Consider the following 26,905-nt stretch of genomic DNA (forward strand, 5'->3'; position numbering starts at 1 on the left):
CATGCATCATTTGGAATGTGCTACCAGCATGTAGCAACACCACAATTGCTGTAAGCTCTGCAGAGTCACTTCATGCATTATTTGGTATTTACAGTTCATTTTCTATACATTACCAATTCTATTAACATGACTCTCTTCTGCTAAATTCCTACTGATCATTCAAGCCTGCAATGTGCATTTTGTTATTTCTGCATAGCACTACACAGGTTGGAGGGATTTTGCCCAAAAGCACTGCATTCCTGTTTGTACTCTGCTTGCCACTCAAAACTGCATTTTTGCCTCTCCTCAGAGCTCCACTCCCCATGCACACAGCACACAGGCTGCATCCAGACAAGTTTACAGCTACATCAGTTTGACTGACTAAACCAGGCACTTGGAATATTTGCTAAACAGTAATACTGAGAAGGTTAAATCTCAGCAGGGCTCTCAGACAGGAACTGCATCTTGTTGTCTCAGGTTAATCATGTACCTAATTTGCTGATTATTGACTTGTTCCCACAAAGGATTTTACTCAGCTTGACATATGAGCACTGATCAGTGATGAACTGTCAAGCTGTTCATCGCTTTAGAGCTCATGTCCCTAACCTACAGAAACAAGGATTTTAAATTTCAATTTTAAAATATCGTCTGGTGTCAACTTCAGACTGTTTTCATTCATACAAAAGTATTGTGCTCCTTTCTGTCAGAACAAGGCTTCTTTTCACTAACTCAGGTCTGTAACAGCCTGCATTTCTTCTTCTAAAATAATTTCATTTGGTAGCAGCTTGACTGAATTTTGATTGCTGGGCAAAACTGCCATGGAACCTCCTGCTGTAGCACCCTATTAACAAGCACCAGGACCCTGCCTGAGTGTGGCAAGTCTATGCTGGTTCATATTGCAGATTCAGACCAGATCTGTACTAGTTTATACACAGTGTGTTTCATTAACCCCACTTATGAAGAGGTTTAGATCTGCTTCCTCAGAAGACTGGAAAGCAGGTTCCCTGAGGAGGAATCCAGCTGAACAGGAAACACAGATGATATTTCTCATTATTTAATTTAAGAGAAAGGTCACAAAATTTCTATTCTAGTCATGTGAGGTGGAGTGAAAGGAAGAAAACTCTGCCTGATCACAGCCTTCTCAGATGAGAACATCATAATGAAACCTAGAACAAATACATCTGATCATGCTGCAATATAAAGTTCATCCTGAATTAAAAGAAAATATTTTCTACTACCATCTACTTCCAATTGGATTTCTTCTAAAATATACAGGCATACCTCCCTCATGTCTTAGTCAAAAGATTAAAATTAACCTGTATTTATAGCAAACTTTGATGATTACTTCAGAGCTTTGGTTGCTCTAAGTAATTTTCATTTAATGATTTATACTTTTGTTTGTTTTCCTCAAATAAATTCCCATCTTATTTATGATGGAATAGGGGAAGTGAGCACTAAAATTCTGAATTAAATGAGACAGGTGCAATGAATTATGCCATGACCTCACTGGAACAGCTGAAGATCCACAGACAGAATTTCACCCTCGAGACAGCATATTGAATGAAGCCTTACAGCCAAAATCAAAACATTCTTAAGAAAGGCTCCCACCCTGGAACATATTCTCTGAAGATCTATTTTTTGTGCTGCCTGGATGGCTGGAAATGACTGAAAATCAGTCAGCAGCCTTCTGCAATTTCCAAATTTTTTTCAGTCTTTGTATCAAATTTCAGGACATCATACACTACTATGGAAAACTGTCCATGTCCCTGCTTGGGCTGTGCACTGCTGATCCTGATTTGTTACCACTCAAACACACCCATTCAGTAACTCACAGAACATTGGAAAACAGCTTACTACAGAAAGCTGATGAATTTTGCACAGCCAAAGCTCCTTCTGCACAAATTTTTAGAAGCAGAGGTAATAAACCCAAATCAACCTCCTCACTCCTCTACTCTCAAGTCTAATAAAAGATTTTGGTCCTCAAATCATCAGTTTTGTCTCATAGGTAACTGAATAGTTTTATCCCAGTTTGTGCCAAGATTATACCAGAGAATTAAAACCTCATTTGAACAGCAAGGACATAATGACTTATTTTATAAATGCATTGCTGAAGCATTTTACAACCTAAACCTAAAAATGTTAAGATGAGGGTGGTTCAGTCAAATGTGACAAATGAAGGAATTCAGGAAATCCCAAAACTTGAATTCTGTAAACTCCAACGTAAACCTAACAAAGATAACCTAAGTTTTGCATTCTGACATTCGAAGCCAACAAACACACTGATAAAGTACCTGGGCATGTGATGGTGGGAGTCCTCTTCTTATATAGACACCAAAAAGAGCATCCTTCCCTAAGGATATGTTGAACTTCAGGAACTGTGGCTGGCTGATATGGATCTGAGATCTCCAAAAAACTCCAGGGGGCACCTCCTGGGTGACCCTGTGGCCAACTTCTGTTTCTCCACTATCTATGCTGCTATTCCTAGTGACCCATGGTCCTATAAAACAAAAGCAAATATAGATCAAATGAGACAACTGGTTTTAATACAGGTAGTTTTATTCATTCAAGATGAACATCTGCAGCAGTGACACCTCAAATCAAACTGTAGCTTTCTTATTCTGATGCAATCTGCCTGCTGCTCCAATCAGCATGTAAGAATTTGGCCCTTATATTTAAAGCAAAAACTCTGCAAACCTTTTTTTCTTTCCATGGAGCATCAGCAGTCTTCTCATCCCTCAAACCCTTTAATTCTGTGATTGCTCCTCACTGATCAAACAGCAACAGCAGAGTCAATTAAACACATGTGAATCTCCTGTGCTCTTTTCAGTTGCATCTTGTACACAACTGGGGTATAAAAAATTGCCAGAAAGGTGAACTGAAGGGTAACTTCAATCTAAATGGACTGATTTTTATTACCAATGTTTTCTTCACTGAAGTAGTCCAATAGACTTTAGGTCACAGAAAAGAGAGTTGACAGAAGAAATGAAATGCACACAAAAGGGTTCAGAGGACAATGTCTGTGCTCTACCGTGCATCTTCTCCTTGAAGCAGAGTTAGCACAGCTCGGTGCAGTGCCTTTGAAGCTTTCTCTGCCTGAAGCAGGGTCTATCTACAAGTCTTCTTCCCTTGTGCTCTGGTTAGTTAAAATCCATCATTTGTTGGTTTTTCAGCATGCATTATTGAAGACAAGATACAAGGCCTTTCTGGTTGAGTGCTCTGGCTTCCAGCCCATGAAATAGTCAACTCTTAAAATATGGTGCAAATCCCTTCTGTTCTCAGCTGAACAGGTTCTGAGGCTACATATATTTCAAACATGGAGTGCAGAACATGGAGTGAGCAGTGTTTTTAAGCTACAATATGCAGCAATGCTTGGTTTTGTATTCTGTATTCCCAAACAACTTGGTGAGAGATCCATTTAAAAATTCTTACAACAGACACTATAACAAACCAGACAACCACAGAAATGTAAAGGTATCACTAATACCACTATTACCATAGACTGGATGGTAGTGATACCTCTGATAAAACCTGACAGCATTTGTAAAAAGTGTTTATTTCATTGAGGTTTTTCTGTTTACTTCATGGGGGTTTTTCTGCCGTGGTGTAATGCTGTTTTCAATAAAGGGCGAGCTACTTTTGAAATACATTCCAGCACTGTATGAATGTAATGGGATGGCACAGAACAACATATAATTCCAGCAGGTAAGTACTTAACAGCTTTTCTGTCTTGACTGTCTTTAATTGAGAGAGCAGCAAAAGCATGGTTTCAATTATAGATTCTAAATTATCTATGTTAGCAGCACTTACACTTGTACATAATGAAACAGATACTATGTTGGCAGTGTTTTGAAATGGTAAAAGAATGCTCTGAATACCAACTGCTCTACAGTTTTTGGCAACTTGTTTGTTTTTTCATTTTCTATGTTAATGGGTCTACAATAACATCACTGACAAAGAAAGAGAAAGCAGGAGAAGCTGCAACAAGAGGCTGCAAAGGAAGGGAAAATGGCTGAGAGTGTCCTGCAACGTGCCCTTAGAGCCACAGAGAACAACCAGATCCAAACACATCCTGCTTCATGGAAACCACAGGATTTCATTTCTAATGGATTACTGCAACAGAGGATATCTCAAGGTTCCTATCTCAGTGAAGGCAGGCACCACCTCACTAGAATTTAAATTAGTTCTCACCCACCTACATGGAGAGGAGAACCAGGGGCAGAGAACACACCAAAAATCACCTGTGGCATGTTATACTATCACTGGCAGAGCTGGTAAGTCAGCAAAAGACTGCAGGCACCTTCACCTCCTTTGAGAACATTACATTTGTTTTGCAATTCCAACATATGGTAATAAATGATGAATATTTTTTCAATATTAAAAAGTGTGTTGTAAGTAATTTCTTTGGAAGCATTCTTTAACGAACATCAACTGTATCTAATCTGCAAAAGGCTCCTTGACACACTCTAAAGAACCTTCTTCTTCAGGAGCAATATATCCATAGCCAACTAGTCAAAGAAAAAGCTATTTCCAGGAATTATTATTATTATCCAGTGCAGCGAATGCACAGAGGCCACAATAAGCTCTGTTGGCAGTTATAGCTTCACTGGCTATTAAAGAAACTCCAAAGCTGTCAACGGCTTTTGCTAATTATGTATACATTCTCTAGAATTGTAACTTTGAAATAAATTTAATTCTAATGGAGGATCAAGTTTTAGTATTTCTGGATAAATTTAGCCTCAGTTTCTTCTGAATATCCAAAATTGTGATATGTATTTCTCTCTGGGAAAGGGCATTTTTCAGGACTCAAGGATCCTCAAATATATCAATTAGATGGCTGAATCAATTGATTCAGCCATCAGGAAAACCAGAGTTACATTCATACTACTTCAGCATGCAAAGGTAAAAAAATATATCGGATGTCAGACTTTCCTCCAAAAAATTACTAGAAGACAATTCCTTTGTATTTCTCATCAAAATGTTGAGGTTATCACGGTGAAATAAGAATTGGTGAAAACTGCAGATAAGACAATTGAATTTGTAGTTATTACTGAGCCCAGAGACTTGATTCAGGTTTTCCTAACACTGAAATGATTCTGTTCAGTTTGATATTGTCCTTGGAAGCATCTCCCCACAGATACACTTTTATTTTGCTCTACAACAAAAATGACCTGGTTTCTAGTTCTCCAAACCACTCCTCCTGGAACATCTTAGAAGAATCTCCCTGGGAAGGGAATTGTGATAGGGGTTCACCCCAGCAGAGGATTTTAAGAGCAGGTTAGATGATCAACTCTCAGAAGTGATCGAGATATATTTAACCTGCAGCAAAGAATGGGGCAGATGGGTGACTCTTTTCAGTCTGTATTTCTGTAGTGCTCCAGAATATTTCAGAATGCTCTATACCCAGCCTGTGCCACATCTGCAAGGAACAGCTGCTGCCTCACCTCTGGCATGCTGAAAGGATCCTTTCCTTTTGCTTTAAAGAATTTAAATCATGGCATCCTGTTTTTATGGAGCTACATTACAATGCTGTAATAACAAAATTCAGAAATGTTTGAAGTTATACTAAAATCTAGGTTTCATATTTGCAAGCTTAGCTAACAACTTATAAAGTTTTAAGTCCACAAGATATCAATAAACTCTAAGGATTATGCATTATTGAATCATGCTCTCATAAATTCCTGCTGAATTATCCTTGTTGGTATGAGACACAAAACCAGTGACAGCATCTTGGTTCTGCTCCTTGCTCTGATACTGCCAGTGCACCTGGGTTGGTCATGATCTTGCTGCTCTCAGATGCCTACTTGTAAAACAGAATTATTAACAATGACAGAATTATTAACAGTTCTCACCTTGAAGATGAGGAATACAGAGCAGTAAATATAAATATTACAGGAGGTGCCTCAGTACTGGCCTCTTCATGTTCCTTCCTCCCAGGATATAAATACAGAGAGGAATGCAAAGCAGATATGACCACTGAATCTACCTCTGTTAATAGGCTAAAGTTGATTTTTTTTTAAATCTGAAAAGCAGACCATCATCCTAACTTTGGTATTTGCAATGCCTTTTTCTGCACTAACAGCTTCCCTGGCAAACCCTGTCACCAGAGACTCAGACTTTTTTATAGCTCCCTTCAGTCCTCACCTCCTAATGCAGAGAATGTATCTTGCCACCTGACTCACTCCCCTCCAGCTATTTTTAGAAGCTTTTCCATTTGATGGACCACTGCAGATCACATTCAAAGAGCATCAACTGCATTTAAGTGAAGGCACAGATGTGACAAACTGACAAATCTGTGAAGAAAGACCAACCCAAACTACTCATGCTGCTGTGAACAAATGAATCCCAAGATCATTCTCTCTGTTGTGGGTGACTGTTGTAAAGTTCTGTGTTTATCTCATAACCCCATAGATACTTGATTTTTTTTTCCCCTGTCATTTTCTCTCTATAAACATCTACAAAAGAGTTTTAAAAGCATACTTCTTCATCTTACCCAGGGGAGCCATTTCAATCACTCAGTCAAACATATATTCATCAACTAAATAACACTTATTCATTTAAACTGCTGTTTTATTTACCCAGCTGAATTACTATTTTGGCATATACATTTGAAAAGACTGTTTTTAGCATTCAAGTGTATTTGCCTTTGAAGCTATCAGACAGGCAATCCATGATAACAGCAATGCAAACTCCCTCTGCTGAGTTGTCAGCAGGTCTCATCTGTGAGCTGGAGGTCAGATTCAAGGTGGCAGTGGATGGGACATGCCCAGTCAGCCTTTAATTTAACTGATGTCAAGCAGTGTCAGCCACGGAGGCAGAGCTGTATTTACACTGCAACCAGATATACTTGATTATTTATAACTACAGTATCCTACACTGTAGCTAAAATTAAAAATAAAAAAGAAATCTGGCTACCAGCAGTGTCACACTACAGACATCACATTTAAACAGCAATTAACTCCAGTGCTGTGGCTGTGTGCCTCTGTCATGGGGATGACTGCAAATTGCATCTTGATGGCACTCTTGAAAAACACCTAGCAGAATAACCATTCCAGTGGGTCTGAAATGAACTACAAAGATAATGTGGACAACCTCAAATTAAATACAAGGAATAAATATCATCAAGGTTGGTTGAATTCTCTTTACCTTCTTTTCCTGTAATTCTATATTTCTTATAAATCACTGCTATAGACATCTTATCTTTTTATCTAGCTTATTTTTCTGTTGTTCTTTTTATATAGCCAGGGATTTTCACAGATGACTTGGAATTCTGAAGAAATTTATGGTACAGCTGTGTAAAGGAAACCATTCAATATAAAAATAGACTCCACTGACTTTTTGCCAAAAGAGACCGTGTGAGAATTACTATGGTTCTGCACGATAGTTTAACTTTTTTCCTTAAGTAAATTTGCTACTTATATGGCCAGACATGTCTTATTGTTCCAGTAAGGCAAATAAAATAAAATAGAAAATGCCTTTTCCATACAAATATCTCCAGTGGAAAAATCAGTGCTATGCACTGTTACCATACTGACAACTCCCTGTATGAACTTACACTTCAAATTATCTACTATCACCTAAGTGCCCTAGGACTCAGGTGAGAACAGATTATCTCTGGAATGTGTACAATAGATTGACTGCTACTGCAAAACAAATTCCCTCAGCTGCAATGAGCTAAAAAGCCAGGCAATGAGAGTTTGTGTGCAGGAGCTGCTGTGGCACATCTGAACTTCAGTTCCACTCAAGATGCTGAGGCACCAACGAGCTCTGTTTCGGAAAGTGAGGAGGAAAGAAGCTTCTGAGTGTATGAGCTTTCAGAAGTCCAGAAAAACAGCTTCTGGTACAAAAGCAAAACCTCAGGTTGTCTGGTCAGCATCCTAAATTTCTATTGTGGCAAGAGGAAAGAAAATCTTCAAAGGGAGTGTCTGCATAAAACCCCTGGTTCAGCTGCAGCCAATCAATGGGCAGGGAAATGAAGCAGCTTGCTTTTACTAAAATATGACACACCTGATACACCTAAAAATTTAGGCACATCTTCACACTCATGCGAGCATGGCTTCACAAGAGTCATTGCTTTCAGAATCAAAAGCAAATTATAACTGAAATAAAATTAAGATCTGTTGGTTCAATGCATTTCACAAAGAGCAAATACATACTAGTATGGATTTCTAAATCAGGATAACAATCATCTCTGATTGTTCATCACTTTGGTGTCTGAGTGAAAACTAAGGACTTCTGGAAATTGGAACCTTGGAAAAGCATATACCTGTTGTCATCTTATTGCAGGGGTTCCATACTGTTGTCTCCTTATCACAGAAGTTCCACACTGTCTTGGTGTTTCTCACGGGCAACTCCCCAGAGCACTGACTCTCTCCTTCACAAAGCAGCCAAGTGACTCCAGTTCCCCTCTCACCCAGCCACCCCACTCTTTTATAGCATCTTCTTCTCATTGCTTACAGCTGTGGCCTGTTAAAGTCAGGCCTGTTCCTAATCTCTGATAATTGGCCCAGCTGCAACTCCTTAGGGGGAAGATTACTTTCTGTACTATCTTTATCTTCTTATATTCCGTCTCCCTACATTTACCAAACTTCATCGCCTAACTTTGAACAGACCAACTCATGCTATCACCATTAACACACCCACAAATCTAAAACTCCTCTTCTGTTGAATTTAGCCAAATCCTTTGCTTTTCTGAGACAGCCCTTAAGTCTGGTGTATTTTCAGAAGACCACACCTGCTAGCCTTCATAGCCTCCATCTAAATAGTTCTGCTTGCTAACGTGTTAATTAAGATCTACATTACATTAGCCACATAAATACTTAATAAGATTAATCCACCTGGAAAATGATGCCTTGTCTTGATTAAACTGAAGGAAGGTAAGAGAAGTGACATTTAAAACACACTGTCTGTTATTACATTCTGATCGTCTTCTTTCAAAGCGTCTGACAGGAAATAGCAGAACCGGGAGATTCATGTTGTTTACATTGTTAATGAGGGATGAGTTTATCTTTTACAAGGCGACAGAGAGTTCCCTGCAGCTGCTGCAGAGTCCTTGCACCTTGTGCTGGGTGGGTTTCAGCAGGAGCACAGTCGGGGGTAGCGCTGCTGCCTCAGGCAGTGACTCAGGAGCTGCTCTGTTGGCATCTGAACCCCAGCTCATCCCTCTGCCAGGATGGAAAATCCTCCCATTTCAGAATTTTGTTACTGCTTTAGCATTGCCTGTGTGCTGCATTGCTAATAAAATATCTTAACTATTAGAAAACAATTTGTGTGCAACCCAAAATGTGACTCGCAGCTGCAGCATCTGGCAGAGCTCTCAGCATCATTTGGAGAGAGCTGAAGACAACCTGTACAGCTCCACAATGACTGCTGAGCTCAGCTTCCCACATCCATCCAAGGACAATTTCTGCTACATCAGTAGAAATCTGGTTTTCCTCTCTCTCAGCTCAAGCGAGATGGTGCCAAATTTAACAGCTAATTAAACTTTCTTCGTTTCATTATTGACATTATATTTGCAATTCTGAATTTGATCTCTGGAAACAAGTATTTCTCATGACACTTCAGTACTTTAATATTTAATAACTGCAATATTTTTGAAAAAAGTCTTTCTGAAATCCACATTCACTGTGGTAGACTTTGTGAAATATCTCAAACTGAGCATGAGCTTGGATCGGGTTGGTTCATCCAAAGAGAAGCAAACCCTGGATTATGTGAATATCAAAACACAAATTCATATAAACTTTTTTCCAAAGAGTCAGTGTATTTATTGTACCTAAAGTGATCTTTCTACAACTATCCACAATTACTTTTGGTGTCTTTTAAAATGGGAGGTTCTAGGATCAGAGACCACAATTTCTTCCTGTGTTTTTCAGCCTTCTAGAGCATTACTATAGCAAACAATCAAGATAAAAAGTACTAAGTCAATTTTGAATTACTATAAAGTTTGCTAGATTTGTGAGCACATCAAAGACAATATGTCCTACACAAAAAAGTTGACACCAAAGCATTCTTTATATGGGTTTTCAGCTGGGGTTAGTGTAGGTGTATTCTGTCAATTAGAAAGGAAACAGCACATGGTCACAGATTTTATGGAAATGTGTGTCTAGCCCACCACATAATTTTAAATCTAGAAAAATTTTGGCATAGATGAATAGAATTTAGATACAGATAAATCCCATAAGGTCATCTATTTTACTGCTTTTTGAAGAAGCAATTATTCCCAAACATGCCTCTTTCCTTTTCCCTCACTTTCCCCCTTAATTTAGATTTATTACACCCAAATTCTAATGTTATCCTTGTGCAACATAAGAGATAAATGGGCTTTACTCTCAGAAAGTTTTTTAATGTCATTATAATCTGTCTCATCCCCATAGAAATTCCAGGGCAGTATCAATTTTTGAGGTTTTATGCACTATGAAGGGTTAATGCCTTATGATCTGTATTAGGAAAGGAATTTTTGTCTTCTAATTTAAATCCCTACTTGAGCACAACTTTCACAGCATGGTGGACTTCACTTGCAGTTTTAAAGCTGCACTGGGGATTTTTCTGCCCATTGCACTTGCCTCCTCCTTTCAGACATACCCACTATTAGTGAGATGTAGTGTGTAATTACAAAAAACCTGAAACTGTGTTATCTTAATAGTGAATTTTGTTTTCATTCAGATAGGAAAATGCAATAATAAAGTAATTTACATTCCCCTTAAATTGCAGTTTTATTATTTCCTACCAGAATTTAGTCTCTTAATAAGGAACAGGCAGATCAAATTGAATACCTGCTTTATTTTTTTTCCTCCTTTCAAATTGCTCTACTTTAAAATGCTTTGCTTGCTGAGTAGGCACAGCTTGTGTTTAAGTGGCCCTTCTCAGAGTAGGGGTTAAAGGTTTCTTTGGGAGACCCGTGTTTTGAAAAGAATGGCTTCATCCTGAGTTGTGTCAATTATAGAAAGGTCACTCTCCACAGCCAGAGCCCTGAAATGGTTGTTGTGTTAAAAGCTGTCAGAGGCTTTCCTAAAAACTGCTGGGATAGCAATTTCAACTTGGACATAAAAAGAAAGGTGAGGTAGAAAAACTTTTCACTCTTCCCTGCTCTAGGAATTTGTCTTCTCGATATTCCTTGTGTTCATCCAAACCTGTCATTCATTTTATTCCACTGTGGAAGATTACTTGCCTAAATATTGTTCTCCCTCCTTCCCCCACCTTATCAGCATTTCAGCAACCTTCTACAAAATGTCAGAAGAACAAGTAAACTTTTCCAACCTGCTCTGAGGAAAGCTAACTGCAGCAATTTAAGACATAACCAGCAGTTCTGTCTCCTTGTCTCCTCTACAGGAGGTTACCACTCCCAAAACAGCATCTCAGCCTCTTCAAATGTGCAAAGCTAATTAGAGTGGGGCTGGGATAAACTGCCAGAATTTGCACTGAAGTGCTCCAGGCAGATGAGCCCATTCCAATTCTGCAGTCCTGCTGCCCTATATTTGCACAGAGATGGCAACAAAAAGCTGCAGGGAGGGAATTGGGAAAGGTGTTAAAGCCCTGCAGTTGTCTGCTAAATGACCATAATTGCTGACCTGAGCTCTTCAGGTTCCTGCCCAAAACCACAGGGTCTCTCACCAGTGCCCAACCTGGAGGCAGCTCAGCAGCAATGAAAACATTCTGCCTCGCACTTAGGGATGTGCTGCTCATGCACTTTGACCTACAGCCAGTCAGGGATGAAAGCCAAACCAATGAACGCTTGTCTAAAAACCTTCAGGTTTTGGCACTATCAGGATGTAGGATTTCATGACAAGGAGGAAGTAAAAACTAGATCCTCCATGGAAAACATGGAGAAGCTGAGGTGCAGCAGCATTTATTGAAAAAAAGAAGCAAATCCATTAAATGATCAAGCTCATAAAAGAACAACTCAGTTTCCTTTCCCAAGTCTATTTTAACTGATTGTTTTCCCCATGCAAGTATCCCGTGTCAGCATTTGCTCTAACACTTGCTTCGGCAATTACCAAGTTTAACGTGAGCCACAGGTCCTGAGTGCAAGGCAGTGCTCAGCCTCTGAACAGAATTCTTCAGCTGACAAAAATCAAGTGCTCAGACTTCTCCTGTTCCAGTCATGCCATCCCAGCCCACTAAAGCGTGGGAGGTGCTTTGTCTGACTGTAACATTCTGTTCTGCCTTCTCCCCATAATTTTTATAATAACCAGAGAAGACCTTACTGTGATGCAGCAAAGAAAACCCCCGAACCTCATCAGTAAAAACCATTCCATTTAAACGATTAAAATCCTTTTTGTGACATGTAACTTCTCTGCGTTTTTAACACAGGTTTTCTCAGTTTAATAAAGTGTTTCTGTTTCTAGGTTTTACTTATTGTTTCTTTCTCCTGCCATGTCTTTGTCATCCTCCTCTGGAACACAGTTTTTCTTTAAGAGAAAAAGAACCCATTTGTTGTCTAATTTCTCACATTAATATCACAGGACAGACCATTTACCATGGGTCAAATTCTGCTGTCCTTGGTGTTTGCTACTAGAATTCACTGAGAAAGAAGAACCAGGGATGTGGTCCTGGCTGCAAGCCAGTTCTTGAATTCTCTCAAGCACTACAATGCTTGCTTCTACTAAAGCTTTTCACAGAGTCCCAGAATGGATCAGGCTGGAAAGGATCACAGTGGGTCAATGTGGTCCAACCCCCCCTGCTCCAGCAGGGTCATCCCAGAGCACAGGGCAAAGGATTCTGTCCTGAATGTTCTGGAATATCCCCAGTGAGGGAGACTGGGCCAATATGATCCAGTGCTTGGTCACTGCACAGGAGTTCTGCCTCATGTTCAGGCGGAGCGTCCTGAGCACCAGTTCCTGCCCGCTGCCTCCTGTTCTGTTGGCTTGGACCACAATGAAGAGCCTGGTCCATGCTCTGAGCCCTCCCTGCAGATATTTACTCAATTAATGAGCTTCCTCTCAGTCACCTCTGCAAGCAGAACAGCCCCAGCTCCCTCAGCCTCCTCTTTCTTTGGGATCTCTAAGCTATGCCTGGAAAAAGAGCACGTAAACATCTGTGAGAGCACCTCCCCAGTGTCCTCGGCAGCACACCTTCACTGGGGATAAACCAGAACCTGCAGGATTTAGTGTGAGCACAAGGTGTGCTGAGAACCACGGGAGGGAGAGGATGGGGGGCATTTTGGGGTGGTTTGGCAGCATTTTGGGGCAATCTGTGGGAGTTTGGTGGTGTTTTGGAGCAGTTGGGCAGCATTTTGGGGTGGATTGTGGGGGTTTGGCAGTGTTTTGGGGTGATTTGGTGGCAATTTGGTGGGGTTTTGGGGTGATTTGGTGGCAATTTGGTGGGGTTTTGGGGTGATTTGTGGGTTTGGTGACATTTTGGGGCTGTTGGTAGTAGTTTCTCAGCTTTTTGGGGTGTTTTCTGGTGGCTTGGTGGCATTTTGGGGAGGTCTGGCAGTGTTTTGGGGTGGTCTGGTGGGGTTTTGGGGCAGTTTGCGGCTGTTCAGGTGGCGTTTTGGGGCGCTTTGTGGCAGTTCAGCTGGGGTTTTGGGTGGTTCATGGCAGTTTAGCCGGGATTTAGGTTGGTTCGTGGCAGTTTAGCTGGGTTTTGGGGCTGTTCACGGCTGTTCAGCTGAAGGTTCATGGCAGCTCAGCTGGGTTTTGGAGTGGTTCGTGGCCGTTCGGCCAGGATTTGGGGCAGTTTTTGGCAGTTCAGCTGGGGTTTGGGGCAGTTTGGGGCACCTCAACTGGGGTTTTGAGACAATTTATGGCAGCTCAGCTGGGGTTTTGGGGCAGTTCGGGTGGCGTTCTGGGGCAATTCAGCTGGGCTTTTGGTGCAGTTTATGGCAGTTCAGGTGGCGTTTTGTGGCAGTTAATGGCAGCTCAGCCGGGGTTTGGGGCGGTTCGTGGCCGTTCGGCCGGGCCGGGCCGGGCCGGGCCGGTTCGGGGGGCGCGGCGCGGACCCACCTCTGCCGGCAGGGGGCGCGGGCGGGCCGTCGTCGCCGGGCGGGCGCAGGCCGTTGCTGAAGGTCGGCGGCTCGGCCGGCTGCAGCTGCCAGTTGAGGCCCAGCAGGTGCATGGCTGCGGACACAGGGACAGACAGCGGTCAGCGCGGACACAGGGACACAGACAGCGGTCAGCGCGGACACAGGGACACACGGACACAGGCAGCGGACACAAGGGCACAGCGGTCAGCGCGGCCGCGGACACCCGAGCACCCCGCGGGAACGCCCCGGAGCCACTCAGCTCGCAGAGATGGGGATGTGCTAAAAGAACCGGCAACAGCGACAAAAACCCATCCCCTTCCTCCCCCATAATAAATAAACAAAAGCGATCCCTGGTGATTCACGCGCATCTGTGTGGCACTGAAATACGAAAGGCAGAATGCTCCCAGCTCTGGGCAGAGCCGGCCACTTTCCTGACTCGCACAGTGTGGGGACACATCTCGGGAAACAAAGCACTTGCTGCAAGTACCAGCTCCGAGTTTAAATTATAGGTGGTAATTTATATGTTGATTATAAAATTGGCTTTAGCCCTGTGTAAAGTAGTGACTTGGTAATGCAATTATTCTGTGTTTAGTACAACTTATTTAAATCAATACATTAGGATAATAGAATCACAGAATGGTTTGGGCTGAAAGGAACCTGGAAGATCATCCAGCTCCAATCCCCTGCCATGGGCAGGGACACCTCCCACTGTCCCAGGTTGTTCCAAGCCTTGTCCAACCTCACCTTGAACACTTCCAGAGCTGGGGCATCCCCAGTTCATCTGTGCTAGGGCTTCACCACTCTGACAGAGATGAATTTATTCCCGACACCCAGCCTGCCCCTACTCTCTTTCAGGGTGAAGCCATTCTAGATTCTCTATCTTCATTTTGTAGATTGAGCCTCCCTGACCAAGCCAGGGCTGTGCCAATCCTTTCACCTCCCACATTTTTGACTCCACTGCCCAAAATCCCATACAACCCTGGGCAGGGAAGGCTTGCCTGCTCACAGCCAGGGGCTCTCCAGCCATCCTGTGCCAGGGACAGGTCCGTGTGTCCATGTCAGAGGCTGTGCAGCTGCACCTGCAACACGAGCTGAGCAGTGGGAGCCAGGCCAAGCACGCCCTGCACAAGTGCCTGAGTTATAGGCACTGTGGCAGGGCTAATTGAATAAGTCCTGTGCATAATGCATGAGACTTGACAGGTCTGAATCATTCAGCCAGTGGATTTATGTGCATCTTCACCTTGTATAAACACAGCTACCTGCATACTCTCATCACATTATCCCCATGGCACTCTCAGTACAGTAGAGCAGTGGTGAGGGATAAAGCCCACCAAGCTGCTGCTTTCCTTTTCTTTGCGTCTTTCTGCTTACACAGGATGTATGTAAACCTACATACCACAGAGAACAGCATTTCCAGTTATGTCAAAAGGTGTTTGAGAGGATTCACTGTCAATTTGCAGGTAGGAAAAAAAATATTATGGGCACCCTTAGAATTGTTCTCTTCTGCAGTGTCAGATCCACACGAGATTATCAGATATTTTGCATCCAATTCAAAGTGATTATAGTGGTCACAAATGGCCCAGCAGTGGCCACACACTCTGTTCAAAGACTAAATCTTAGGGATAGGAGAGACAAAACACTCCTCACAGAAACTGCCATTTACAGTGCTGGAGCCACCACTCAGATAATCTCAGAATGCAGGGAATCCATTTAGATGTGAGTGATTCACATGTGCATTCCTAAGCCCCAAGAAAACAAAAAGCACCTCCCACCCCCAGACTCCATCCATCCCAACCCCTGGAAATCTCTCAGCACGAAATCTATGCAGAGTTTAACCTCTGTATTTTTGACAAAAGCAGCAGGGGAGCAAGACATCTTTCTTAACATCATCTTCCTCTGGACATCCTATGGCTAATGTCTCAGCAGATATCTAAGAATAGTAACTAAAATCAGGAGACCTTTTCTATGAAGAGGGCAGCTGCCAGATTTCATATTCATACTGAATTTGCCAATTTTGTTTTTATTATCACAAAAACAAACAAAAAAATACCATAAAGCCTCTGTTATGTTAAATACCAGACATGAACCTGAAAAGAATGTTTTGCAAAGAAACTAAACAAAATTTCTTCCTACAGAATGTTTAAGAATCCTTGGAAAATAGACAAGAAATTTATGTGGAATCAAATGATTTATCCAATCGCAACTTACTTGTCTTGCCAAAACAAACATTTTAAAAGGCTTTTTTAGTATAATCTCATGTAATTTTTTTTTCCTTAAGTATGGCAAATGAGACTGAAAAATCATTCACAAGGCTCAAACTCCACCAAAGTGCAGCTTATCCCCACTGCCCCACCGAGCAGAGGCAGCTGTGCTGGGGCAGCAGAGAGCAGCTCAGGATGTGTTTGTGCTCTCAGCAATTCCCACTCCCTGCACAGGCACCAGATTCTGCTGGACCAGCCCCGAAAGCCAAGAGTGCATAAAGATTAAGTGAATTTCAAAGCCCCACAATGCAAACAAGTCACAAAGGAGAATCAGACTTTTGTGTTTTATACTCTCAGTGTGTCTATTCAAAATTGCCTTTTTTTTTTTACTGTGAGCATAACTATAAATGTAGGTCACTTGCAGAGATGAAAGCCTGCTGCTTCAAATGTGAACCAGTCCTTACAACAGAGAGATAAAAAAAATCACAACTAATAGTCTGTCCAAGAAAATTATAGTTGCTACCTTATAATTACCAGGTAAATTCAGACAGGGAATTATAAAAGATCTTATTAACATGGTATTAAAAAATACCTGTGATCCATCTGCTTCCAAGCACACCATGGTTTCATTAATAACTGTGTTTTAATCACGGATGCACGTTAGGTAGGAGCAATTAGAGCTCCTTCCTAACGGGGCAGGGATTTGCAGGTCTGCTCCATCCCTGGCGGAGACTGAGAATCTCCTGCACAGCTCCCACACCCGTGAGGTGATCTACAAACTTCCACCAAGACAGCTGCAGTCACAAACACGGGGAACATTCCCTTTCCACCAGGAATGAGTGGAGAAAAGTGTGTCACAGGGGCCTGAGGGGAAAGCTCTGTGTCTGCATTGCACTGAGCAGAGAGCAGAGCTGAGCAGGGGGAACAAGGAGAAACCTTCTCTCTGCTGCTTCACAACGCTGTGAGATGGCAAATTTATATGATTAACCTTTCCTTCTGTTAATCAAACAAAATGCCTCCAGCAAAGGAATAAGTAGAAGCCCGTTTAATTAGAAATGTGGGGATCCACACAGAAGTTGAGTGCATGTGTCTCAGAGGAGAAATTTGGGCTAGTCAATTTGTGCCTGTTTGCTGTTTTTTCTGCTTTTCTTTTCTAGTTTGAAACTGGCTTTGCTTTTTTTCCCCAATAACAATTTGTGTATCCACAAATTATATTTTGCAGAGTACTTACAGGTGTTATTTTTGTGTGTTTGCTTTCCTCTCCCTCAACATTTAAGCACATTTTCAAAGTTCTTCTCTACTATACTTGATTTTCAAACACTAAGCTTGTCAGAATTTATAGGGTTCATTTAACACTAATATCTAGTAATTCAGAATAGTGTATTTATATTCTCTAAGCCATGATAATTCAGGAACAATAAATTCTGAAGAAAAACCTTTGAGGTTTAAGTAAAAAATAATTATCAACCTCTCACTCCTCCTCTAGCACCATACACATACAGAGAGGAAAAGCACCTGGAAGCTAAACCTGCATGCCCAGCAAGAACAAAAGCAGAGACCTGGCTCATCACTCCAGGTGGCAGAGCTGCCAAGGATCAGTCTAAGACTTACATAAGATAGAGGCTGCTAGAGTGAATCACATATTATTTTAAGAAGTCCCAAAAGGTACACAAATCCACAGGGAATTGATAAAACTTACATGCAAATTATCTTGAGCTTCTCTAAACTCAGTGGTGTCCTCACATTCCTCTTTCATTTGTCTTCTTTCATTTTGGCCATGAACCCACTGCCCACTGCAGTCAGAGTTTTGTCTGAAGGACAATGGTTCCCAAGCTCAGGAAGCTCTCTGTCTTTGTGCTCTTGTCACTCTTGACCTTGTACTTCTAAAAGGAGAGAGCTCTGGTGTCTTTGGGAGATCTCCCTGTAGTGCAGCTCAGTGTCTGCCAACAGGCAGAGAACAATGAGGATTTTCACTTATCCCTTTCCTTGATTTCTTAAAGGGAGAAATATGCAGACTAATGATCTATCATCTCCCTCATTCCTACTGCATCCTTCCAGTTAGGGTCTGTACAATACACACTGCTTCTTTGTTGGAAAATTCAATATTCCCTAAGCAACTCAAAAAGATGGGAAGATTATACAATTGAACAGAATTAAGGATGTTTCCATAGTTTAATTTTCAGCTAATCATGCTTATTAACCCCTGAATTATCATCATCCACAATGAAGCCATCAGACATGGTTTTGTTAGGATATATCCAGTGTCTGTCTGGAGCAGGACAACCTCTTTTCATATGAACAAGAGATCACTCCATTATATCACAAACAACATGAACAAGCATACCCTAAAAGCACATTTTCTGTTTGAAGGCTATTGTGTTACAGGAGCAGAAATGCTCAAAGTTTCCTTTCCATCCACTCATGAGGTGAATGATGATGCAACTCTTGTTATTTATTATGTAGTTTTCAGCAACATCAAATTAATTTCCAAGCCAGGTCTAAGGAATCACAGACATGACGAAACAAAAGGTACCTAATAAATCTTAGCATAATGTTAATTTCAGAGCATCTATATTCAAAGACCTATTTGCACATCTATTTTTATTTCATGTGGTCTGAACATTGTTTTAATGCACTACAATGTTTGCATGAAGCAAAGGATATCTAGTATTTTGCACTTCTGGGTCCATAGAGATGGGTACTCAAACAACCTGAAAATAATAAATGTATTCCCCCAAAAAATTGAAAAATAATTAAACATTATTGCATGCTTACTTGTATTAAATCTTACTAAGATGAGACTCATGGTCCTTTATTAGTTACTACTTCTTGATCCTGCAGGAGAACCTGAGGAATACCAGAAATTGATCTTACTGCTCTCAATTATTATTCACAAAATAACAGTTACTTAAAAGATTAGAAACATAGTAATTTAAAGTTTTATTATTCCTCTGGAGAAAGAGGTTCAAGTTCAACCCAAGTCACAAGTGAAACGAGTGCATTAGGCCTATTCCCCAGTGATTACTTGCCCCCATTACAGAATGAATGCACAATCCATCACAGCTGACAAGCTCTCCTCAAGAGATGCCCGAGACAGGAATAGCAGGGGGCTGAAAGTCAGGAAAGAGCAATGGGGGAACTGCATGGGGAAAACTTGCACAGTGCTGCCAACCCTCCTCTCGATTCTGACCAGAGCCTTCCGGGCTCTGCTGAGGAGCGCGGGCTCTCGGTCACTGTGACAAGGGAAGCAGGAAACCTTTCCCAGCTCCTCTCATATCTGAAGAGGTTGAAAGACAGTTCCCAAACACACAAATGATCAGAATTTGCTGAACTAAATCTCAGTTGAGATCCATGAACAGAGGACAGGGAGGCTCTGTTGGATGGGCAGCACTGCACACGTTCCTTTTGGGGACAGTCTGTAAAAGTCCTCTCCCACAAAAACTAGACATGGCAACACATATACCAGAAAAGGATTTCAATAAATCACAGATGATTTAAAGAGCCTGGCACCACCCTCTGCTCAATAGTTTTGTTGGCCAGCCTTCAGCCATGTTTGCAACAGGAGCAGTACAAGCCCTGTCAGGATGAAGCTGGGATGGGATAGGAGTCCTTGAAAAGGGCTGAGGAAGGTGTGTCAAAGAAAGCTGACAATTATATTTATGCCCTTTCATATTCTGCTGTTGGCAGAAAGGGACAGTGTCTTCAGGAGCTCTAAGCTGCAATCCACTTGTTGAAACATATATTAAAGTGCTTGAAATATCATTATCAAAGAACATGAGTCCTGCTGCTTAGAAAGAGCAGTCTTAAAATAAACAACGTGAGCAAGTAGCACCTCTCCTTGCTAGAGCAACAATGACGTCTCTCCTAAAATTCAGAAGTGTCAGAACTTTCTATTCTTCCTTGAATACCTCATGTGACTGTGACAAGGATGCCAGAGTTCTTCTGAGGGTATCCAAGAGATGTCACAAAAATTGATCGCATTCCCACGCCTTTCTCTAAAACAAAACAAAAGCCACATGGCTTGCTGGGTGGACATCTGCCACTTTTGTTATATTATCTACAGGAATAAGTCTAAAGTACTACTTTAAAAAGTCCAAACCTATCATAGCTATGATGGAATTCCAAATGGAAAACAGGCCATGCAGGGAAGGGGGCACAGTCTGCTGCTGATAATGCATTATTCAAGAAGAGACCTGACTGAGAACTGCACAAGGACATAAAATAACTGAGCAACTGGGCCAGAAATTGGCAGATGAAATTCAAACACATAAAAGTATGCTGGAGAGGAGCAATTTTAACTCCACGTGTAAAATAATGAATTCTGAGCTGACTAATATCAAATATCAAGGAAAATTTTGGGCTAGATCATAATCTCAAGTAAGCCAAACATCAAATAATTATGGGAAGAGTAAACAAAGCAAGGAGTATTGTTATGCTACCACCTGTCCTCCCAGAAAAGACCCAGAATGACCAGAGGTTGGAGAATGAGTAGGGCAAAGAACATAAATTATTTGTCCTTACAAGCTAACCATTTTTGGGTGCTGGGCACGAATGGATAACTTGACTTGTATCTAACCCAACACAGCTGCTGCTACACATACACAGCACTCTGGAGTGTATCCAGCAGTCCCAGTGTTTCTGGAAGTGTTTGATACAAGTTGATGCAGCATGGCCCTACCTATCCACCACGCCGGGCAATCTAGGGAGTGTTTAGTATGACTTGTCTCAGGCAGACCCTGGGATTTTTATGCCATAAAGCGTTTCCTAGAAGCAGCATGATTTTGGGCAGAGAATGCAGTACATAAATGGCAATTGCTGATGTGCCACAACTTTTGTGCAGGTGTCACAACCCAGTGTAGCTGTTCATCAGTACAATGGGAAATACTCTAATTAATAGCACAGCAGAGTCAGTTATAATTATGAGAGATGCATTTTCAAAATATTTTGTTGGAGATCTCAGGGCCACAGCAGATAAGGATTTAACTTTTACAGGGTTGACAGCAGAGATCGAAGATCAGCTAAAAAAAATACATCATTCTCTGTGCTACCAGTACTTAGGGTATTTATGAACCTGTGTTTTAATATTAATGACTTAGAATCCTACAGAGCTCATATAAAACATTTGGAGGTATTCTTGATTATATTGCCTCTTCTACTTGTGACCACTCAATTGTTTGTAGGCAAGGTTAAAGTAGCATTTCAAAAATAGATGATTTGATGTAAATTTAATACTTATTTTGTGAAATATATGCAAAAAGTCCTGCTTATTGACTGTGACCATTGAAATTCAACAACAAATAGATGGCTTACTTTCAAGGTCATTCATTCTCAGCAATTCATCTTAATCATCAGTATGCTATTTGCTATGCACTACGTTTTTGTAATAAATCTAAATTAAAAGTTCATTTGGGAAATCCACATAAAGGATTATCAAAATCTACAACTTCAATTACAGAATTTACAGACACCACTATTTTCATTAAAACAATAGGCTTGCCTGTATTGCACCTAGAGAGCACAATAAAGAACCATTTTGCTGTGTTATTTATCCTGCCCATAACATTGAACAAGACCTCTCACTTCTAAGAGTCACTTTTTGCAGTTTACAATGCTGAAAATGGAAAATTCCATTAACTATAATGGCACTGCTGTGTATTTTTATATCTTGTTGCATGGTTTTTTTCCACTTCTCTATCAATTGAATTAAGCTCATATTGTTACCCATGTACAAGCTTCTATATGTTACCCAGCCACAGGTTTATACTCTTTTTAATTGTGCCTGTCATCTGCAATAGTTTTATACTTTAAAAAAAACAACAACAGCAACATTTTGTAACTTTTGAAACAGAAAGTGTATTTTCTGGCTTCAGGAGGCAAGCTGTGAGGTTTGTTCATAAAAAATCAGTGTAAGGGACCTCAGGCTGCCATTCCCTCTGGCCTCCTCACTGCTGCAGGGAGAACCCAGCTCTGGGCTTCTCTCACCCAGAGCGTTCCTATAAACACAGACATGGGAAATGGGAATTCCAGCACCCAAATTTCTGGGACATGAGCCAAGGAAAGGGAGGCAGACCCTCAGCTTTGGGCAGTCCTTGCTGTGGAAGAGGGATGAGCTCAGTATCAGCTGTGCTCCTTCCACTCACCAGGGAAATGCAGGAACCATTGGAAAACACAAGGGAAAGCAGAGCTGACTAGACACTATCCTAAACATAAGAAAGAAATCCTTAGGCATAATTTCACCCTCAGCATGGGAACTCTTTTAGACAATAAACTGCTTAGAACAAGATGTTTGCTCTAAAGCATCCAGGCCAAGAAATGTTTTATCGAAATACCAGAAAGGATCTGTGAGTGTATTGTTGTCAGCAGCAAGAAAACTTCTGCTAGGAATTAATTGCTTTCTTTTGAATAAATGTTATTTAAGATTTAAAAGGAGATGGAGGAAGGGCTATGAGATGCTTCACTGTCACTGTATTCACACAGAAGAAATAGGGGGACCCAAAAAAAGTTTGGATTTTTTTTTTCAAATAGATCACCCCCCTCCAAGCTGACTGATTTATTTCCCTGTGCACGTCAATAAACTGAATGGAATGGATTTTCAAAGCACAGCATGAAAGATATACCCACAAATCCCATTAGGAGTAATGTGATTTGTGTGCTTATCTGCCATGCAATGCTTTGAAAGTTCATTCCTGTATTTCCATCTTCAGTTTTTCTACTTCCAAAAATAGTTGAAAAGCTTACACACACTTGCAGCTCCTCTGGGGGCAGGGAGAAGTGCAGGATGTGAAGAGCAGGTGCCCAAATCTCAGGATAAAGCCAGGCAAGCAGAGTTCCAGCCCAGGAACACGAGCTGTACCTTGGGTGGGTGTTTGCTCCCCAGTCCCCACCGTGATGGGATGGAAAGGATCCCTGGCTCAGGCCTCCACTTTGCTCCTCTCACTCCTCTTTACTGAAATGTTTTGATTTTGTGCCACTTTGAGCAATCTTTTTGTCACGAGAAGGGTAACAGCATTGCGTGCTGCCTTCAGAATCTGGAATCTCATGACAAAGACCTTAAAAGAGAAGCAGAATACAGTGCACTGCTCATTTATTCTCATGACAGGCTTTAGATTGTACAGGGTGCAGAGAACTGGCACACAATTAATCAGTTCCTGAGACTGTGTAACGTGGACTCACTTCTTACGGCAATTTCAGGAGTCAAGGCTGCAATCTTTTTGGTCTTGCATCTGAACTAGATGACTGTAACTAATAAGAAAAGTTTATATATTTTTATTTACCCAATACAGCATCTTTCAGCCTGGAGGATCCCAGATCACATTATACAATATCCACTTTACCACCCTTGCCAAAACACTGCCACTTTTGAAACAGGCTTAGAAGAGCAGAAAGGGATGCTCTTAACTCAATTTTGCTCTATTTTTGAGCAATTGTGAGCATTCAGTGTTAATACAAAGCAAATTGAATCAAATTTTAATTTTACACCTAAAAGACACCATTATCATGAACAAAGTACCCAGCTTGTCTTTATTCTGTTTCCAAGAGGAGGAAGAACCTAGATGAGACTTGAAACTGGTGTTTCAAGGAACGTAGACACAAATACTCTTGAAAATCACTGAGGCCTGAACTTACAAGAATTAAAATAACTGCTTTACTTTTAATACTGATCATAAACCTAAGGGATATCACGTCAAACATTTATTCAACTACGTTCATCTTCTGAAACTGCAACTGCCCTAATTTCTACAAACATGTTGAACAAGATTTTAATAATCTCACTGTTCCAAAGCATTCAGACCTTGACTCTGTTAGCCACATTGCTAAGAAAACAGTTTTCAGCTTTATTATTCCTTTGCATACACTGAATGAAGTGAAACAGCATTACTCAGTGGCCAAATTTCTGTCCTCAGTACAAAAAAAGTGTAATTTCTAATCATAAAGTATATTCTTCCCTTAATAGAAATGATACAGAATGGCCTAATGTGATCACCTGATAAAATCACAATTTAAAACACTGCATGAATGATAACGTTTAAGGTTTTACTCTCTACGCAAAGTAATTATTGGAGTTAAAAGTTCATTACAAAGAGGAAACAAATCCAAAGATCAAAAGCAAATATGATTTCTTCTCCCAAAGCCTCTAATTCATTTTCAACACTATAAGCTGTTTATATTTCTTTCACAATGTGCTTCAAAAGGTGTATATATAAACCTAGACTAAATCATATCTTGATACTGACATGAAGGTACAGATTATATTTAGCATCTAAGCAGATTGAGACTTTCTGGAAGCCTTGAAAGGCTGCCATTATTAATGTATTGTGATTTAGATGTCCTATTGAGCCAGAATAGAAACCTATGAAAATAAAATGTACAGATTTGATAAGTATCTTACATAGTCAATCAGTCACAGCCTTATAACTCATATTCTTTTGTGTGGGCTGTTTTTTTAATGGCAATTTTGAAAGAAATAAGCAATTATCAAATTGGGCTTTAGTTACATTTTTGAGAATTTTTTTCCATTGTCCTTACATGATTCCTGTTAATCATTTCCCATAATGGGTTTACTATAACTGTTTCCAGCCTTTTACCTGTCTTATTCTAAAGTTTGCTCATGTTACCTTCAAAGGGAAAAAAAAGTTTCACAGCAAAATTTTACAGCTTTCAGAGCCTAAAGCTGGCCCTCCTGCATCTGTGCCTTCTCCTCTAGAACTGCAGAGCAGCTAAGGGAATGCAAGCTGCAAGTGAGGACAGGATTTCTGTGTGATCACACCAATATGGAAGCACACGAGAAATCAGTGAAGGGTTTCATGGTGCCAGGATTTTAATTTCAGATCACTGCCTTATTTTGAAGTGCCAGAGCTGCAAATTTTCAGACTGCAGCAATAGGCATTTCACAAGGAATTACTCTGTGTGTGTGCTCATATAGATTATGAGTTGCATCACCAAAACATCTGTTACACAATTTCATCAGCCAACAGGGGCTTGCCTGAGCCTCTGAAATCCCAAGAGACACCATGACAGCACACCAGAGTCTAAGTCCACTCCAAGCACTGTGCACCATGAATAATGGAGAAGATTTTTATTTAATTTGGACACCTACATCCTGATTAATCTAAGGAACATCAAATATACAATTAAATATTAATATTTGTATTAATTTTCTTTATCTCTTATGTCTCAAATTGCCTTTTAGAAGATGGGGTTTTAACTCTGGCTCAATTTGATCTTTTTGGTATACCAAAACTAACCACTGCAGAGATTGCAGAAATCACTGCTACAGATGGAGCTGCTGTCCACAACAGAAAAATGATGTCAGTTTAATGTAGAGAGCATCTGATACCTGCTCACTTTAATGAAGCTTTCTGTCCTGCATAGGAAATGCTGCAGGAGCCTCTGCCCTGTCTGAGGTCAGCAGTGCAGGATGCTCCTCATCAGCCCATTTAGGGCTGCTTAAAATCAAGGCCCAATCCAACCAAGGTCAAAACCATCACTGACTTCAGTGGGGACAGCTCCACTTCAGAACTGCTCTATTTAAAGTATTTGAGACCGCAAGTATCACAACAGTGCCTGAAAAAACCAGTGTTTTCTACAGGCAACAGCAGGGCAAGCCATCAAAACCTCAATGGTTTGACCTGCAGGGTGAATTGGACATGAGCTGTAATGCATTAGTACATGCATCACTGTATACAACTAATTAAAGCATCATGGAATAAAATACAAGCTAGATTACACACCCTCAGAAACCTTTGCCTTCAATTACATGCACTTTGTAAGGCATAACTGAGTTATGTTAAATGATTAATACAATCATAATATATGGAACAGCTTTACTTAGTAATACCAATAAAATAACCAGGAATTATCTTTCAAAGAGAAGATCACTCACACTACAAGGGGCAAAAATTAATTTATATATATATGGTAGCTAGAATTACACATAAGTACTTCATTGCTAATACTCAAGTTCTACTTCTTCATGTTTGTCACATCTAGTTGGCTGGCAATCAAACCAGGATTATATATCTTTATTTTTTTCTTTGATGGATGAAACAGTAAATACTATATTTTAAAGGAACCCCAAAACTTGAACTACATTGAAAATCTATCTAGAATTTCAACTTCACTTTTCACTATGAAATTTTTTTTTTCCTTTTCAAGAATTTGCTTCAGCTTGAAAGCAGGTATCAAAGCAGCTCCTCAGCATCTTGAAAGAAAAATGACTAGGAACTCCTCAGTGTCACTGTACCTGACAAGTTTCTGCAATGTGTTTACCTTTTTCTTTCACAACACTATGAACATTAGGAGCACAAAAAGTACCACAGCTGAATCTTTTTTCCCTCATCCATCCTGATTTGAAAAAGATGCATTTGTTTTTGTGGTCTAATAAAAAAAAACTGCTTCTGCCTACTGGAAGTGGCTGTCCGTGCTAATTAGTGAAGAATAAAATACACACAACCTCTATTTTGCTAGGATATAAACAAAAATGAAAAAGAAGACACTTTCATATAATATTTCATATTCATAAATCTTTAAAAAGCTCACCCTATAGGACAGGTTTAAAAAACACAACTCAAAACCAGCCCTGAGGTAGCATCTACACCAATTTTCTCATTTAAATGTAATTTTAAGAATGTAATGACTGCATTCTTTCAAAAATAACAATGGCATTATGTGACTGGCATGTAAATGTAACTCAGGATTGCTATCAGTTTATACAATTATTTCAGAAGTTCGTTCACATCCCATGGCTTTGCAGAGTTTACATGAA

General features: G+C 40.6%; 1 protein-coding gene across 11 annotated transcripts in view; it reads right to left on the reverse strand.

Annotated features, from left to right (window-relative positions):
* Positions 1-26,905, reverse strand: part of TENM2 (teneurin transmembrane protein 2) — a 334,262-nt gene that overhangs the window by 111,795 nt on the left and 195,562 nt on the right. For 9 of the 11 annotated variants that reach the window (XM_030957242.1, XM_030957241.1, XM_030957240.1 and 6 more), the window contains 2 exons: positions 13,920-14,033; positions 2,271-2,476 (listed from right to left, as the gene is read on the reverse strand). In XM_030957242.1, coding sequence (XP_030813102.1) covers positions 2,271-2,476; positions 13,920-14,033 — 320 coding nt within the window. The remainder of the gene's footprint in view (positions 1-2,270; positions 2,477-13,919; positions 14,034-26,905) is intronic. The other 2 variants (XM_030957244.1, XM_030957243.1) reach the window with 1 other exon arrangement.

Source organism: Camarhynchus parvulus, chromosome 13 (genome assembly GCF_901933205.1).
Source record: "Camarhynchus parvulus chromosome 13, STF_HiC, whole genome shotgun sequence".
NCBI classification, from domain to species: Eukaryota; Metazoa; Chordata; class Aves; order Passeriformes; family Thraupidae; genus Camarhynchus; species Camarhynchus parvulus.